Source organism: Auxenochlorella protothecoides (assembly GCF_000733215.1).
Source record: "Auxenochlorella protothecoides strain 0710 unplaced genomic scaffold scaffold124, whole genome shotgun sequence".
NCBI classification, from domain to species: domain Eukaryota; kingdom Viridiplantae; phylum Chlorophyta; class Trebouxiophyceae; order Chlorellales; family Chlorellaceae; genus Auxenochlorella; species Auxenochlorella protothecoides.
Genome location: NW_011934327.1, coordinates 192,692 through 208,361, shown reverse-complemented (window position 1 = coordinate 208,361; position 15,670 = coordinate 192,692). Strand labels below are relative to the sequence as shown.

The following is a 15,670-nucleotide window of genomic DNA, read 5'->3' as shown; positions in this document are numbered from 1 at the left end:
CGGTGCTTGAGCATGACAAAGACTCGGTAGGAAGGAAAGCGACCAGCTCGTAGCCCCCACGAGCTCCACACGTTGGACCCCTCCCTGCCTGCATGCCGCACGTACTCTCCAAGGACGGCACAAGCATATTTTTCAATGTCTACGGACACGATAGGAATGCGCACGGGTGAGCCCTGACGGCATGTGCGGGCTGGACGCCGGCGATGCATGGGCAGTGTCGGAGGGTTGGCTTCCGAGTGGCGGTGCGGCGCGGTCCTTGAGAGACCTGGAGGAGGCCGACCCGGGGCCTGGCCTCACTCCCCTCCACACCCACCCCCAGGTCTCCCACACCTCGAGCCCTGCTCATCATGGGTTTTGCAGCGTCCCACATAACGTGGGCCCCCCAGCTGGCCGGCCTGCTGAGCGAGGGGTGCCTGGTGTGCCTGGACAACCGGGGGGTGGGCGCCAGCGATGCGCCGCAGCACCCCTCCGCCTACTCCACGACCCTCATGGCCGAAGACTGCATGGCGGTGCTGGAAGCGCTAGGCTGGGACAGCGTGCACGTCGTGGGCCACAGCATGGGGGCCATGGTCGCCGCCAAGCTGGCAGCGGCCTGGCCCCATGCTACAGCCTCCCTCACGCTCATCTCTGGGACGGGGGGCGGCTGGCAGGCCATTCCCTTATCCTTCCGCTCCCTCTGGCTGGGCCTGCAGCTGTGGATGGCGAGCAGCGTGGCAAAGCGCGCAGCCCTGGACGTGAAGTTCCACTACTCCCCCCGGACCCTGAAGCAGAAGGACGCGCGGGCTGACGTCTCGAGGTGGGGTCTGCAGTGCTGTGTATGTGGGATGGGTTGCTGAGAGCAATTGCAAATGTGACTGGGCAGACTAGTCTGTGTCAGCCTGGTCGAGGGGGAGGAGGGGAGATTGACTGGCACCGGTTAGTGCGGGAATGGCCCTGCGGAGCTTTGATCAGCATCCCCCTCGTCACCCAGCTTCATGCACTTCCCACCGCCCCACAGGCATGAGCTGCTGCTGGAGGAGTATCTGGCTGCAGCATCCCAGGGTGACGGATCCCAGCCAGCCCACGGAATGACGGTATGTTGCCGAGGCTACATGGTCCTGATCCTGTGGACGGATGTGCCTGCACTGGTGTATGCAACAACATCACGAGGCTTCCATCAAGTGCATGTGGCCCTCCTGGTCGATCCCACGCCCAAACCCAATAGAAATTCAGCGACAAATCCTGGCAGGCTGTCTCACCCCTTCCATCCACTGAACACATCCCCCTCGTTCAGGGCCAGCTGCAGGCCGTCTGGAGGCACAGCCTCAGCAAGAAGGAGTGTCGGGCCATCCGCGGCGCGGGCATGCCCTGCCTGGTCATCCACGGCAGGGACGACATCGTGGCCGCCCCCCGGCACGGCGCCAAGCTGGCGCGGCGGCTGCGCGCCCCTTTCCTGCTCCTTGACGGCGCCCACTTTGTTTTTCGGGAGCAGGCCACCGTGGTCAATGGCGTGCTCCAGAACCTGCTGCAGGGCGCCTCCTTTGTGCAGGCGGCGGCAGCGAGCGCGCCGGGGTCGCAGACGCACGTGCCCACCGCGGCGCTGGTGGCGGAGCTGGAGGCGTGGCGGGTCCAGCAGGGCAGGGGGCCCAAAGAGCGACATGCCGGCGTCAGCTCCGTTGCGTCCTCCGCCGACAGCCTGCTCCACCCCCGCCATGTGAGTTCTGCGCAGGCCTGCGTCGCCTTGCTGTGATGCTGACTGGGGTTCTTTTCCCTCGTGAACCACTGCCATCAAATGATGGGGCATGACAACACGCCTCAATGCACCAAGCAAGATGGCGGGAAAACACTGACAAGAATGAGAATAGGGATGCATGCAGTGCAGACATGCCAACGTGCAGCAGTCTCTTGACGGCCCAGGCTTCCAACATTCGGGCAGCCGGCCTCTCCGCATCATCCATAGCAGCGAATGCGGTCGGTGGCGCCCTTGGCCGCGCTCTGGGGCGAGCCAAACCTTCCGCCCTTGGACAGATACTGCAGATGACAAAGGCAGAGGACTGGATGGAATGAGGCGAGGGGTTTTGGGACACTCCCAGATCAGGCCAAATACACATGCGCATGCCAGTCACCTGCTCATCGCAGGCATGGCACCAGGGGACTCCGGCGGACCTGCTGGTGGTAGTCCTCTGCGATGTAGTAGTCAGTGGCAGGCTCCAGAGTGGTCACCACCTTGTTCCCCACCACACGCCGGAAGGTTCCCGCCTTCAGCTTCCCGTTGACTTCCTGGATGGCCTGCACATGGATGGGGCAACGCGCACCCACTCGATCGCCACGACCAAAAATGACCAGGGGCTTGGGACAGCGATGTGCATTGCGCGTTCCCAAGCATGCCTCGCTCTTCACGGCAAACACGCCATCCTCCAGCTGGGGCCCGGCCCACACCCCTCCCTCCGCCGCACCTTCTCAGCCGCCTGCTTCTGGGCGTCGTCGTAATAGTAGATAACAGAGCGGTACTGGGTCCCCACATCCCCACCCTGGCGGTTGAGGGTGGTGGGGTCCACATGCTCGAAGAAGCAGTCCAGCAGCTTGGGGTACGACGTGGAGCTGTCGTAGTAGACCTGCACGGCCTCAGCATGCCCTGTGCGCCCCGAGCACACCGCCTCGTAGCTGGGGGAGGGCACCTCACCCCCTGTGTACCCGGAGCTGGTGTGGGTCACCCCCGGGACGCGCTGGAAGGCCAGCTCCAGGCCCCAGAAGCAGCCGCCTGGGGGAGGGGAGGCAAGGGGGAGAGCTCAAGCACGAGCTTTGCCAGGCAGGCTCAGCCACTCTGGCAGCCACAGCATGCCCAAGATGGGCATCGCAGCATAAAATGATGCGTGCCTCCTCTGCCAGACCTGCAAAGGTGGCTATGCTCTGCCCAGCCGGGGCCTGCGCTGGGGCGAGCTCCGTGGCGCCCTTTCCGGCCGACATGCTGGCGTCACGACCCTTAAACTGGATGTAGAAGAGGGCAGCAAGCGTGAGGCTCAGGAGATGAGCGAGGTGCATGGGGGGTGTCTGGGGACCGACAGGCAGATCACTTCCCGGTCTGGCCTACACTCAGGGCATGCTCCCCCTGACAACCCGCTTGCATGCGAGCTTGCTCACGAGATTGAATGGGAAGCCTTGAAACATGTACGCCTGGCCGGGTCGCTGCGATATCTGCCGACCGGCTCCTGCACCGAATCTGTGGACAGCGCTGTTCACCGAGCGATGTGCTGCGGGGGAGCGGCTGAGACTGACGAATCCGGCGCCAATGCTGAGAATGGCCATCTTACGACTGATTCTGAGAGGTTGGTGCGAGGGCGGCAGGCTGTGGGACGGTGTTGTGGTCGCGATCGCAGCACGAAGCTGGGGCTGCCGCCCGGTGCCGTGGGCAGGAGCGCTCTGCTGGGCACATGCGGTGGTGGTCATTTACGTGACAGGCACTGATCCCTCTTTGAAACTTGGACTAACAGATTGACAGATGGTGAAACAGGTGTGCTGGGTGGCCTCAATCATACATACGACCACCACGGCGCCTTATCCTTTCCGTGCATCAGGAAATCTCAGGTGCGCCTGGCGGCGGGTGTTCCTGTGGTGGTCTCGCATCAGTGCTTACAGGCCTCGTCTCCTGGACTCCAGATGTCGGTCGTAAACGGATTCAAGCGATCCGTGCACACTGTTGCATCTCACGTGCTGCTTTATTGAAATGTAACAGGGGGAGCTGCAGGCATGAGCTTGGCTTGGCGGCAGCCTGTGCACACAGTCAGCACATACTCAGTGGACAAAATCTCAGTGCAGCAGCTGCCGGTCCTCATTCTCTGGATCAGATAGTGTTGGCCTGCGTCTGTTAGTGGATCACATGGGGAATTTTGGTGAGGTGAAGGCTGGGAGCAGTCGCATAAGGGCTGCGGGGGGTTCACATGCAAGGGTGTCCCCCTGGCCCCAGCAAAACTCACCTGGAGGAAGACGGGGGCGGTGGAGGGGCTGAACGAGATCGGTGCCCCCCCTGCCACGAGCCTGGCCTTGACCTGGTCAGGTGTGAGGTCTGGGTTCTGGCCGAGGATGATGGCCACAGCGCCAGTCACATGGGGTGCCGCCTGGCTCGTCCCCGACAGCACCGCAGACGCAGTGTTGGAGGCGATGCCTGCGGAGGTAATGTCGGAGCCGGGCGCAAAGATGTCCACACCTGCGTGGTCGGTGGGGGACGGGAAGGGCGGTGGGATGACGCACAATCGTCCGCCAGGAGACCAAGGCAACGTGACGGCCTGGGCTGCAACTTCGGATGGTGCAGGGCCAGAGGAGCTGTGCCCCGAAAAGCAGGCTGCATTCACTCTCGTGCTGTGTAAGTTCCCCCTCATCCCCCTCCTCCGCCTTACAGGTCCCGATGTTGGAAAAGGCGGAGATGATGTCCATGTCATCGCTGCTGGCGACGGTGATGGCGCCGGGGAGGGAGGCGGGGCTCTGGGAACAGGCGTCGCCGCCGTAGTCGTTCCCTGCGCTGGTCACGACGGGGATGCCCGCCTGCAGGGATGGTGCAGAAGGAGGCGTGTGGAGTAGGAAGTGTTGGATGCACCACCCTTCGCCCTTCCCCTGCCTCCCACCCCCCAGCCCATCCACCCACCGCGATGACGTCGGCGGCTGCATCGTTGATGACGGGGGAAAAGGCCCCCCCGAGGCTCATCGACACCACCGCCGGCCAGCCGTTGGCGGCCACGTGCTGTTTGACCCAGGCCAGCCCCGCCACGACGTTGCTGTAGGACCCCGCGCCGTTGTCGCCCAGCACCTTCACAGGGTGGATGATGGCCTGCTTGGCCACGCCGTAGCGGGTGCCCATGGCGGTGCCGGAGACGTGAGTGCCGTGCCCCTGCCCATCGCTGGTGTCGGCCCCGCCCGCAGAGTTCACGCCCTCGCCTGAGGCAGGAGGTGTGAGGGTCGGATGGGCGTTGTGGGATGGAGAGGGTGCTCATGTGTTCACCATCAGCAGCCAGGGGCAGCCAGGGGCAGGGGAGCGCCACACACCCCACTCCCCACTCCCACAGCATCCGGCAAACCCCTCGCACCGACGCGGCCGACAAAGTCCTCGTGGGTGGAAAGCAGGCCCGTGTCCAGCACGTAGATGTGGACCCCGGCGCCGCCCCCCACGGGGTCAAACACGCCGTTGAGGGGCAGGGCGCCCTGGTCGATGCGGTCCAGCCTGCAAGGGCGGAGGAGGGGGCCCACGGCCTGCGTCAGGCAGACAGGCGCCCGGACAGGAGGGGAGCCCAGGCCCGGCATCCTGGTCAGCATCCTCCCTCGTCATCAGCAGGAGTCCAGGAGACGGCATCTCCGTGTTCACCTCCCCCAACCCGATGTCGGGCCCACCCAACCTCCCAGCGCCCTAGGTATCCCCCCTCCTCTGAAAAGAATGGCCCAGGCACTGCGCACCCCCAGGGGATGGGGTCGCTCTGCGCGGTCAGCACCTCGTTCGCCACGAGCTTGCCCTCTTCCAAGCTTTCCACCTCGGGCGTGGCCGCCCTGAGCAGCGCCCGCCGCACCGTGCCCTCCAGCTCCTTGCGTGGTGCGGGGTCCCCCCCCGCCTCGCCGGCCTCCGTCAGCAGGTCGACGTCGGTGATGCCGGTGATGCGGTCGCGCTCGATGTAGCGGACTACGCTCCCCACAGCCTGCCGCATCTTGTTCAGGTCAAACTGGTGTGGAGAGGGGAGAGTGGTGGTGTTGGGGGGTGGGGGCGGGGAGGCAAAGGTGGGGGTGTCGTCAGGCGAGGTGATCGATGCGGCCGCCTCTGAAACCCAGGGAGCCACTGCCCCCGCACCGCATGCTGGATTCAAACCGCGATGTGTCCGCGGATGCCTGGGCACACTGCTTTCCGATCTCCAACCACAACATGCGCGCCCTTCACCCTCCTCTCCAGCCGCTCCCCTCCCCCAACCTCGGAGTTGAGTGTGACGCTGGTGAAGGGCCAGCTGAGAGGGGAGTCCGAGTCGATCTCAGCGTTCAGGATCTGGGCCTGCAGCCCGGCATTGCAACTCCCCCTGAACTCCGCCACATTCCCGCTGGCGGTGCCGGCCAGGGTGTTGCAGATCCTGGCCACGTCGCCGGAGGTGGCGGTGGGCTTGAGGGCCAGCAGGAAGTCGTAGCTGTCAGGGAACGCCCCCGTGTTGATGACCAGCTCGCCGGAGGGGCCGTAGAGGGGGACCAGGTCGCTGGCGGAGTTGATCGCGACGTCGGAAGGGGAGGCGGGGATGCCTGTGGTCGCCGACTCCGTCTGGACCTCCTGCTCCTCGGGGAACAGGTTGGCCTCGGCGATCGCCAGGGCAAAGCCCTGGCCTGCAAAACGGAGGTGGGAGGGAGGTGGGGTGGGCTGCTTGGCAATGGGTCGAGACTGGCGCTGCAGGTAGTAGAGTGTAGTAGGGGAAGAGGCTGCCAGAGTGCGGAGGGCAGGTGGCAGCTGCGACCCGGTGGTCTGCCATGGCAGGCCGGAGGGTCGGGAGTAGAACCAGGCCGCTTCCCACCTCCCCACCTGAGATGTCGACAAAGGAAATGGTGTCCCAGGTGTTGCTGGTGCAGGAATAGCCTGGAACATCCGTGGCGGCTGTGACATTCACCTAGAGAAATGGGAGGGAAACTGGTCACTCCAAGGCAAGAATTCATGCTTCGTCACGATCAACATGCTTCAGACGTAGTGCAACCTAGTCAGGCCTGTGGGCTCTCACCAGGGCTCTGAACCAGCCGCTGTCGTCGGGGCCCAGCACCACAAACGTGGTGGGGTTGAAGCGGCTGTTCAGGGAGGCCGGCCTGCGGATTTACGGAAGGGAGGATCAAGTCGTGGTGGGGCTGGAGCAAGTGGCAAGCCCTCTCCGAGTCACGATACACTGCATGTCTCAAGTACTCAGGCCGCATGACATGCAGCGGCTTGTGCTGTGCTCACCTGGAGGACCGGAGCGTACGCCTATCACGGAACTGGATGGCGGCCCCAAACATGACGCTCCCCTTGATCCACAGCTCGAGCAGGCCATCCCCGGCAAAGGGGACGGTGGCACCCAGGCTGTACTCTCCCCAGGGTGCAACGGTGGCGGTCAGGAGACCTCGGGGAATGCTGTTGTCGCTGTCGTTGCGGTTCTCCACCACATTCATGGGGACGGGGAATCGAGCCCCCTGTCCAAACTGCTGCCAGCCAGAAGCCAGCTTGGTGTTAAAGACAGTGTCCCCAGAATCAGTGATCTGTATATTGGTTGATGGCGAGGGCGCAGCGTGATGAGCAGGCTTTGGAGAATGAAATGGGATACCACCTGGTCCGGAGCAGGTCTCGGCTGCGATCCCATGGTACTTCCCCCCACTCCCCCAACAGCACTGAACAATCAGCTCCCGCACCTCATTCAGGAGGGCTGTCGCGTCGACAGCCGAGTACAGGACGCATGACAAGCATGGAAGCTCCTCCTCGGCATGGACGAGGCCGGCACACAACAGGCACAGGGCCGCTGCCCAGCTCCGGCTGAGCATTCTGCCAGTCAGGTACGGGGCAACGGTGTGTCCGCCACAGGACGCCTCCTTCTGGGAACAGAGGTTCGAGGAGATAACGACCGCCTCTGCGATAGCTCAGGGCTCCTGGCTCTGTGCATGGGCGGCTTCGTACGTTCGCGCCGTTGTCTGTCGGGTAACAAACTTTGAACCCTTCCCGATGCGAACTCCCGACATGATGGCGGGAGAACCACCATCGTATACAGGGTGTACGAAGAGTGACCTGGCCGGTAAAGCTTTGATTCTGTGCAATAAATGTATGAACACGAGCCTCCGATGCAATACAAGTAGTGCTGCATCATATACCAATGGACTGCGCCCGATGCGATGCACATGAAGCCAGCTGATCGGCACAAAAGCACACGATGGTACAGGGTGTGCCTTCCCTTGTGTACATGGTTGAAGCACACTTCAGGACTTGAAGTAGAGAACATAGGTTCCTTTGTCCTCCCATTGCATCTCATCAAGGGCGTGCTGGGCAGTTTGGGACCCCCTGCAGGGCAGTAGGAAAGGAAACGATTGTTGGCATGCAGTCGCCACAGCATGCATGGCCAGGCGGCATGATCCCCATTGGTATGGGTTGGCAATTTCATGATCTTATGACCGCTTCCACATACCTCCCATCCATTTCCGCCACATTGAAATGTCATTCCCCGCTAGGCATCTCGGAAAATGGAGAACACCGAATGACTGCATGCACCTAGTTATCAAGCTGCCCGCCCTCCCACTCACCCATCCGCCAGGGCCTTGAGGAGGGCGGGCAGCTCGGCGGCGGGGCACTGCAGCCAGCGCCCCGCTGCCTCGGCCTCCAGGGAGCGGTAGGAGGCGCAGAGGACGGCCAGCGCCTCGGCCCTGCCCGCCGCCAGGCGCTGCGCCAGCACGCAGCGCAGCCGCCTGGGCGCCCCGGCGCCGCGGGACAGCAGGGCAGTCCAGTCGCGGCGGCTCAGTGCGCACAGCATGCCCAGCGCGCAGCGCACCTCGGGGCTGCGCAGCACGGCCTCCGGCAGGGCAGCGAGGCTGGTCGCGGTGGTCATGCCCCCCGTCCCGCGAGGATCCAGCGCAGCGTGGCATAGCGTGAGCACCGCGGCCGCCGTCGCCCAGGGCTGCGCGTCGACGTGTGCAGAGGCCGCGGTAGGGGCGGGTGAGGACGAGGCGGCCGCCGCCCTGGGGTACAGGGAGTGCACAAGGGTCTGGGCGCACTTGAGCGTCTCGCCCAGGTCCCGGGCCTCGACGCAGATGTCCAGGGACAGCTCGTACACCTGATGATGTCGCAGTGCGGCGCGTGCTCAGCGGATGTTGGGCGTCAGCTTGTGCAGCATGGGCATGGCATGCCTTCACATGTCACAACCTTCTCCCGCGCTCCCACCTGGCCATGCAACACAAGTATTCCGCCCACCTGGCGCATCAGGTCCCCACTCTCATGCAGGGAGGTCATGGTCTCTCTCAAAGATCGGGCCAGGGGCACCAGGTCGCTCCAGGGGCTTCTCCCTGCTTGTTAGGAGCATGGGGAGGTGTCTCATGATGGCTGAACCCTCGCAAACCCTGACGAGCATTACTTCGCGATCGCGCGTTACCTGGGGGTACAGGGAGCTCGTTCTTCCCATCGAGACCAAATTGGACGACCTGGAGATCCAGCACCTTGCGCTGCAGGCGATCGTATGCATCTCGGCATGCCTCCAGGCTCCCGTCCCCCACCAGCAGCGTCGGCCGAGGTGGGGCAGCCCTGGAGAGGGCATGGCAGGCAGGGTGGGGTTGAGATCCATGTTCAAGGGACTCGTTCACGCACCCAGCCCAACTACTCCACCACCCGATCGTGCCTGCGGATCTGACTCGGGGGTGCCATGCCCCCACCCCCCTGCGCACGAGCTGCGCGACCCTGTTCTACCGCCTCGACATACGTCGCCCGCTCCCCAGGGGAGGAGTCGTGTTGCCGATCTGTGTCAGGCGCTATCGTCAGGCTTCCCACCCTGCTTGCTTGATAATGATCGGTCCCACGAATGTCCATTCTCACACCGCGCCCTGCCCGGATCCTGGCCCCCGCCTCCGGGTTGCTCCTGCGAGTCCAGGATTGGTTCACAGCAGGAGCAGGATGCCGCAGGGTCACTCCGCCTCCTCCACCCAGTCCGGGTTGGGCCTGAGCACCACCACCCCCTCCAGCACGCTGGTCAGGGGCAGGTACTTGGTGGTGCCCAGCTCCGCGCGCTCGCCCGCGGAGAGCAGAACGGGCGTGGTGTGGGTCTGGAAGCCGGTGACGGTCTTGGGCCGCCCCGCGGCGGCCACCACGTCCACCGCCGCACCGACGCGCACGGGGACGGAGAGCTGCTTGCCCTCCTCGTCCAGTGTCATGAGCATGCGCGGGTGCAGGGCCGGGACCAGGGCGTAGAGGAGGTAGTGCTGGCGCCCGCCCAGGCACGCCTTCATGTCCAGCCCCGCAAACAGCACCGTCAGGATGCCCGCCAGCGCGGGGGCTGCAGGGTGGGAGGCGTGTTCCGTCAGCAAACACATGGTGAGGAGTGAAGTGGGGAGTCTCCTCTGTGGGTGTACTGGGCCGGTCCCGAGGTGCACGAGCCTCCAGAGGGGTACGAGGTCAGAGCAGCCCTTCCCCTCGTGCCATGCAGCCAGTGTCTTTCTGAAAAGGCACTCCCTCCTCACAATCACACCCGACGGAACGGCATGCGTCGGGTGGAACCCCATCAGAACTTGACACTCATGCCCACACGAGCACACCCAACTCCCCCCCCACCCTCCTCACCCGAGAGCAGGGCGCGGTCGGCGTGGTAGGGGTCCAGGGTGAGCAGGCCCTTGCCCATGTGGGTCAGGCCCTGGGCCAGGCGCACGGTGTACAGCAGCGTGGGCTCCTTGTGGTAGTAGGAGGAGAGCGCGCGCAGGATGCCGGCCAGGCGCGCGTTGTTGGTGCCGGCGCCCACGAAGCCCAGGGCAAGCACCGCCGAGCCGGCCACGTCGGCATCCGCGTCGTGGCTCAGCCGAGACAGCGTGTCCATCACACCCACCTCGGGGTTGGACACGTTGAGCAGGGCCAGGGCCAGCGGCACGCCTCGCCTGCGAGGGGGGGTGGTGTGTTTCGCACGGGTTTGTGTGAGCCCCCTCCGGGGCACATGGGCACTCGGGGGACCAGCCCTGCCCCTGCGGAAACAAAACGCAGCCCCACCTGACGCTGGGCTCGCCGTACTGCAGGAGGTGCTCCAGCGCGCGGTAGGCCATGGCCGTGCCCAGCTCCTCGCCCGAGGCCACCATCGCCACGCCCAGCACGGCGATTGTGCTCTGCAGCGCGGGCGGGGCCTTGGCGCCCGCCGCCGCGGCGGTGGCAGGAGCGGCACCGCCGCCGGCCCCCGCCGCCCCCTCCGCCCCGCCGCCCGCGCCGCCGGCGATGGCCAGCAGGGCCTGGACGTGCAGCACATCGCCCGTGCCGGCATAGGCGCAGGCGCGCAGCGTGGCCAGCGTGGGCTCGGCCAGCGCGGGGGGCAGCGTGCGCACCACCTCCAGCGTGGCCTCCACCGCCTCGCCCGTGCGCAGGAAGAGCAGGCCCAGGGCCAGGGCCAGCATGGTGCCGAAGGGGTGCGCCAGCTCTGCCTCGCCGCGCAGCATCAGCGCCTGCAGCGCGGCCTCCACCGCGCCGCCGTGCGCGCGGCCGGCAAAGGCCAGGCCGAGACCCAGGGCCGCGGCCACCGTGGCCTCCATGGGCGTGTCGGGGTCGGCCACCATGGGGGCCAGCAGGTCGGCGACGTCGGCGCGGCCGCGTCCCGCGTAGGCGACGCCAAGGCCCAGCGCGGCGCCGATGCGTGGCCAGGCCTCGGCGCCGCCGACGTACTCCGACAGGATTGCCAGGGCCGGGTCAACCTCGTCGGCCACGCCGCAGGAGAGCACGCCGATGCCCAGCAGCGCGCCCGCCACGACGTGCGGGTCGTTGGAATACAGGAAGCGGTCGATGGCGGGGAGGCCGCCCTCCAGGTCCCACAGCATGACCAGGCCCAGCGAGGCCGCCGCGCTCAGCTTGCCGTGGTCCTTGTTCTTGAATACCCAGTGCACCGCGTCGTCCTCCACCCCGGGTGTGACCAGCTTGTCTTTGCCAAAGCCGGCGTTCACCAGCCCGTTCACAAAGGTGGCCGACAGGTTGGCACGTGCCGAGTCCACCGCAGGGCCTTGGGGATGGAGTTGTGGGGGTGGAATGGCGGTCAGGAGGGGCATCTTGCCTTGTAGTGGGGAGGACTGACAAGGATAGAGCAGCCGGCGAGGACCAGGACGGAAACTGACTGGCACAGGCTCCACCACGATTTCCCACCAGGTAGAAAATGGACAGTGACCGCTTTCCCGACCGCGTTCTCGCCCACACAGCCCCAGAAACAACCAGCCACCCCCTCTTTCCCCTGCCCACCTGTGGGCACGCGCCCCTCCACCAGGTGCATCTTGTACACGTCCTCGGGCAGCTTGGGCTCCATGACATCCAGGTCCCGCCCCAACGCGGCATACAGCTCGGGCAGCCTCGAGTTGCTGGGGGTGGTGAGGTTGAGATGAGGATTTGTCAGGGCAAACTGGATGAAAGTTGAAGTGTGCCGCACAAACGACCATTTGTCGTGCTCAGCACGGCAGCGGCCTGGGCACAGCGCTCCCATGCCCCCCCCGCGCCGCACCCCGCTCCCCTCCCGACGCTGTGCCCAAACATGCTCAGGGCATGCTTCCCGCCTCGTAAAACCGCTCCATCATGTCGGGGTTGCTCCGCTCCGTCCCTTTTCCCCCACACGACAGACAACACAGCACCCCCCCGCAATCACCTGTAGCAGGAGAAGTAGCGCTCGCGCAGGGCCTCGTCCGCCACCGCCAGCGACCCCTCCTCCAGGTCCGGGACGAACCCGGCGCGCCCCATGATGTAGGCCAGCTGGCAGCGCTCGCCGCCATCGGCGGCGGCGCGCCAGGCCGCGCCCACCAGCTCCGCGTCGCCCAGGGCCAGGCCCACGCGCAGCGCGCCCGCGTGCCGCCCCACGCGCATGTGCACGGCGTGCACAGCGCGTAGCGCCGCCTCGTCCTCCGGCTCGGGCAGGTAGGCTGCGCAGGCCTGGAGGTAGCGCGCCGCGCGCTCCGCGTTGCCCGCGTCCACGTGGCGCGGCAGGTCCGCCACGCGGTCCACCTCCAGCAGCAGGTCAATGGCGTCCGGCTCTGTGTGAAAGGGGGGGTTGCGGGGACAGGTTGACGACTGCGCGGTAGGAAGGGGCCTGGAAAGGGCGCATGGGCAGGGAGGGGGAGCGGAGGGCGGCTGTGGCCATCTGCGCGCTGCAGGGCAGCGACGGTTGTGGCATCTGGCTGCCGAGCACCAGGCGGGGGGCCGTGGCAGCCAACACACCCCTCCATAAGAAAGCAGCCACACCCACGCAGGCCCCCTCCCCCTGCGCACCGGCGTTGTGGGACATGTCGTAGGGCACGATGAGGTCCACTAGGGCCAGCAGGTCGTCCACGGCCTCGCCCGCCGCGCGGCGCGCGCCCACCTCCTCCCCAATCTCCCCCGACAGGTGACGAACGTATTCGTGCCCCCTCTCCCCCACGACGCCCCCCGCCGCGCCCGTCAGCTTGTAGCGCAGGCAGGCGCGGGAGCCCCCGGGCGCGGAGGTCATCGCCAGCGCGGACAGCACGTCCGACAGCGGCGCGGCGGCGGGGTGGCCGGCGGGGAGCGCGGCGTGCGTGGCCTCCAGGGGGGCGTAGTGCGGGGCCAGAAACTTGAGTGGCGCCGGCACAGAGGTCATCGTGCTGGTGGCAGACCTGCGGTGGGGTGGAGGGGGATGGGGCAGGGTCCTGTGAGCTCGACGTTTGGCAGACCGCTGACGCACGGCAGTGGGGCTGGACCCGCCTAGGTACCTGCATGCAGCGTGCATTTGTGTGACTAGATAGACGTAATGGCCTCAGGCCATGGGCAGTGTGGCAGCTCTTACCATTGATCACCGAGCCCCTCCCTGGCCCCTAGCCTCCACCCCCCTGCACCTGATTTCCACACTCATGCCCTCCACCGCAGAGCATTGTGCGTCCGAGTCTCCGGTCTTAATCTGCTCCACCCACTGCTCTAGCTTCTCCTTCAGCGCCAAGTCCTCCTCGGACAGCTCCTCCTCCTGCGGGCGAGTGATCGAGGGCTCGATCAGTTCATCGAGGGGTCGAAGGACAATGCCTTGCGCCGGCCTCCAAGGTGGAAGATTTCGTATGCACGCACATACAAATAATAAGCGCCCCCGTCTCGCCTCTGGTGCATTCTTGTCCTTCTTGTTTCCTGTCTTCCCTTTGTCCGCCTCAGCCGCTACCATGGCACCCTCGGTCCCGGTGATCACGAACGATCACTTTTCGAGGTCCGAACGTATGCTCAGATGTCGGACTCAAGCTTCAGGATTGGAGCTTACGTGCCCTGGTTATAATCATGCCAGGCTGCGAGAGGGGTGTCTCACTGATGGTACCGCCCAGTCTCCCGCATCACCAACAAACACAATCTGACCGAGAACGCGCTGATTGCAACGTCCTGTCGCCTAGACCCACCCCAAACTTGCTCTGTGCTGCTCCCTGATTTGGATCTGAACTGAAAGAGTATTTGCTCTCCTCGCTTTCGGATCACCGACCAGGAGTGCCGGGGAGTGATCTGCCACCATGGCGGAGAACCGTGGGGAGCTCGAGTGAGTCGGACGGCTTTTGACTCCCGAATCCTCCGATGACGTGTTATCATTGCGTATCAGGGTGTACAAATGCTGCTCACTCACAGTCCTTTGGGCCCCACCTCTCCCCGTGGCCAGGCTCTACAACCAGTGGTTTGTGCTGGCGGACACCGACAAGGACGGTGTCGTTTCAGGGGGTGAGGCCGTCAAGTTCTTCTCCAAGTCCGGCCTCCCCACCAACCCGACCCTCTTCAAGGTCTGGCAGTACGTCGCGGGGGACCGGCCCTCACTGAACCGCAGGGAGTTTTACACCGCCATGAAACTCGTCTCCCTGGCCCAGGTACCCGAGGTTTTCTGTTTGTGACGCATTGGTGGTATGACGGGGGAATAGAGTCAATCTCGCGCAGTCTTGAGATGGCCTGACTTGGCGGGTCATCTGCTAGCAGACCTGCTGCGGTTGCACGACGCGGTGGCCTTCATGCGGGTCGGCCATCGTGTGTCCCTGACTCCATTCCGTCCCATGGCTCCCAAGCCATTCTCCATCACCTGCCCTCCCATCTAAACTCTCCCTCAAACCTCCCCCTCCCCCCCTCCACCCTCCCCCCAATTCACAAAGCTGAACGGCGGCGTGCTGGACGACCAGGCCGCCCTGCGCCTGGTCAATGGCCTGGCCGGCCCTGTTCCCCCCCCAAACGCTGCAGGGCCTGGCCGTGCCCACCGGCATCTCGGTCCCAGCGGCGACGGGCGCCGGGGTGGGCTCCCCCGCCCGCGCCCGCCCCCCGCGCGCGCGCAGTCGCCCGGGGCGGCCGCCGGCGCCGGCTTCGTGCCGTTAGCTCCGGAGCAGGTGGCCGCTTTCTCCACCGCCTTTGCGCAGCTGGACGCCAACCGCAACGGCGTGGTGCAGGGCGTGGACTGCTTCGGCGTCTTCATGCGCAGCGGGCTGCCCAAGGACGCGCTGAAGCGCATCTGGGACCTGGTGGCGGGGGCGGCAGGACACCTCTCCTCCCACCAGTTCGTGCAGGCCCTGTACCTGATCGAGCACGTGAAGGCGGGGCGGGCGCTGCCCGAGGCCCTGCCCTCCGGCCAGTTCCCGCCTGTGGCCGGGACGCTGGACCTGGGGGCGATGGGCGGCGAGTCCCGCGGCAGCGACATCTTCCGCGCGGGGGCGCTGGGCGAGCTGCCACCCCGCGCGACCTATGCTGCGGGTGCGGGGGGCGCGGCGGCGGCGGGGCCCGGCGTCGCGATGCCCGCCGGCCCGGCGCCCTTCCCACCGGAGCGCCTGGCGGGGCTGGCGCCCGGCGAGCGCGAGCGCCTGGAGGCGGAGCGGCGGTCGTTCGACGCCGCGCGCGCAGAGGCGGTGGCCGCGGAGGCCGCGCGCGCCGCGGCGGCTGATCGCGCCCGATTCTTCACCGACTCGCTGGCGGCGCTGCGCCTGGCGGGGTCCGGCGTCGCGCGCGTGCTGGGGGGGGCGCAGCAGCGAAGGGAGATGGAGACCGCCGCGGTCGTATAACTTCGTA

At 65.9% G+C, this 15,670-nt stretch overlaps 6 protein-coding genes across 6 annotated transcripts in view; 3 read left to right on the top strand and 3 right to left on the bottom strand.

The window, feature by feature from the left end:
- Window positions 1–92: 92 nt before the first annotated feature.
- Window positions 93–1,729, top strand: F751_1224 (Epoxide hydrolase 4; the record flags this gene model as incomplete). Its single annotated transcript, XM_011402112.1, has 4 exons — window positions 93–166; window positions 320–796; window positions 998–1,073; window positions 1,274–1,729. 4 exons carry the CDS (start codon window positions 93–95, stop codon window positions 1,727–1,729), a joined length of 1,083 nt encoding a protein of 360 aa, XP_011400414.1.
- A 200-nt stretch (window positions 1,730–1,929) lies between these two features.
- F751_1222 (Peptide methionine sulfoxide reductase A4, chloroplastic) lies at window positions 1,930–3,021 on the bottom strand (the record flags this gene model as incomplete). Its single annotated transcript, XM_011402110.1, has 4 exons — window positions 1,930–2,010; window positions 2,146–2,268; window positions 2,436–2,740; window positions 2,871–3,021. The coding sequence occupies 4 exons, from the start codon at window positions 3,019–3,021 to the stop codon at window positions 1,930–1,932; spliced, it is 660 nt and encodes a 219-aa protein (XP_011400412.1).
- On the top strand, window positions 2,364–2,849 carry F751_1223 (hypothetical protein; the record flags this gene model as incomplete). Its single annotated transcript, XM_011402111.1, has 1 exon — window positions 2,364–2,849. The coding sequence occupies one exon, from the start codon at window positions 2,364–2,366 to the stop codon at window positions 2,847–2,849; it is 486 nt and encodes a 161-aa protein (XP_011400413.1).
- A 799-nt stretch (window positions 3,022–3,820) lies between the features above and the next one.
- F751_1221 (Extracellular serine proteinase) lies at window positions 3,821–8,947 on the bottom strand (the record flags this gene model as incomplete). The annotated part of the gene is made up of 12 exons (XM_011402109.1): window positions 3,821–3,841; window positions 3,954–4,183; window positions 4,374–4,518; window positions 4,619–4,908; window positions 5,058–5,191; window positions 5,422–5,681; window positions 5,924–6,321; window positions 6,515–6,599; window positions 6,708–6,789; window positions 6,923–7,495; window positions 8,245–8,771; window positions 8,909–8,947. The coding sequence occupies 12 exons, from the start codon at window positions 8,945–8,947 to the stop codon at window positions 3,821–3,823; spliced, it is 2,784 nt and encodes a 927-aa protein (XP_011400411.1).
- Window positions 8,948–9,612: 665 nt separating this feature from the next.
- On the bottom strand, window positions 9,613–13,136 carry F751_1220 (26S proteasome non-ATPase regulatory subunit 2-like protein B; the record flags this gene model as incomplete). The annotated part of the gene is made up of 7 exons (XM_011402108.1): window positions 9,613–9,980; window positions 10,265–10,572; window positions 10,682–10,794; window positions 10,930–11,672; window positions 11,906–12,021; window positions 12,303–12,684; window positions 12,920–13,136. The coding sequence occupies 7 exons, from the start codon at window positions 13,134–13,136 to the stop codon at window positions 9,613–9,615; spliced, it is 2,247 nt and encodes a 748-aa protein (XP_011400410.1).
- A 1,012-nt stretch (window positions 13,137–14,148) lies between these two features.
- The window catches only part of F751_1219 (Epidermal growth factor receptor substrate 15-like protein), a gene marked incomplete at both ends in the record, with an annotated part of 3,568 nt that continues 2,046 nt past the window's right edge, over window positions 14,149–15,670 (top strand). The window contains 4 exons of the mRNA XM_011402107.1: window positions 14,149–14,174; window positions 14,292–14,493; window positions 14,770–14,832; window positions 14,998–15,249. Of these exons, the coding sequence (XP_011400409.1) occupies window positions 14,149–14,174; window positions 14,292–14,493; window positions 14,770–14,832; window positions 14,998–15,249 (543 nt within the window). The remainder of the gene's footprint in view (window positions 14,175–14,291; window positions 14,494–14,769; window positions 14,833–14,997; window positions 15,250–15,670) is intronic.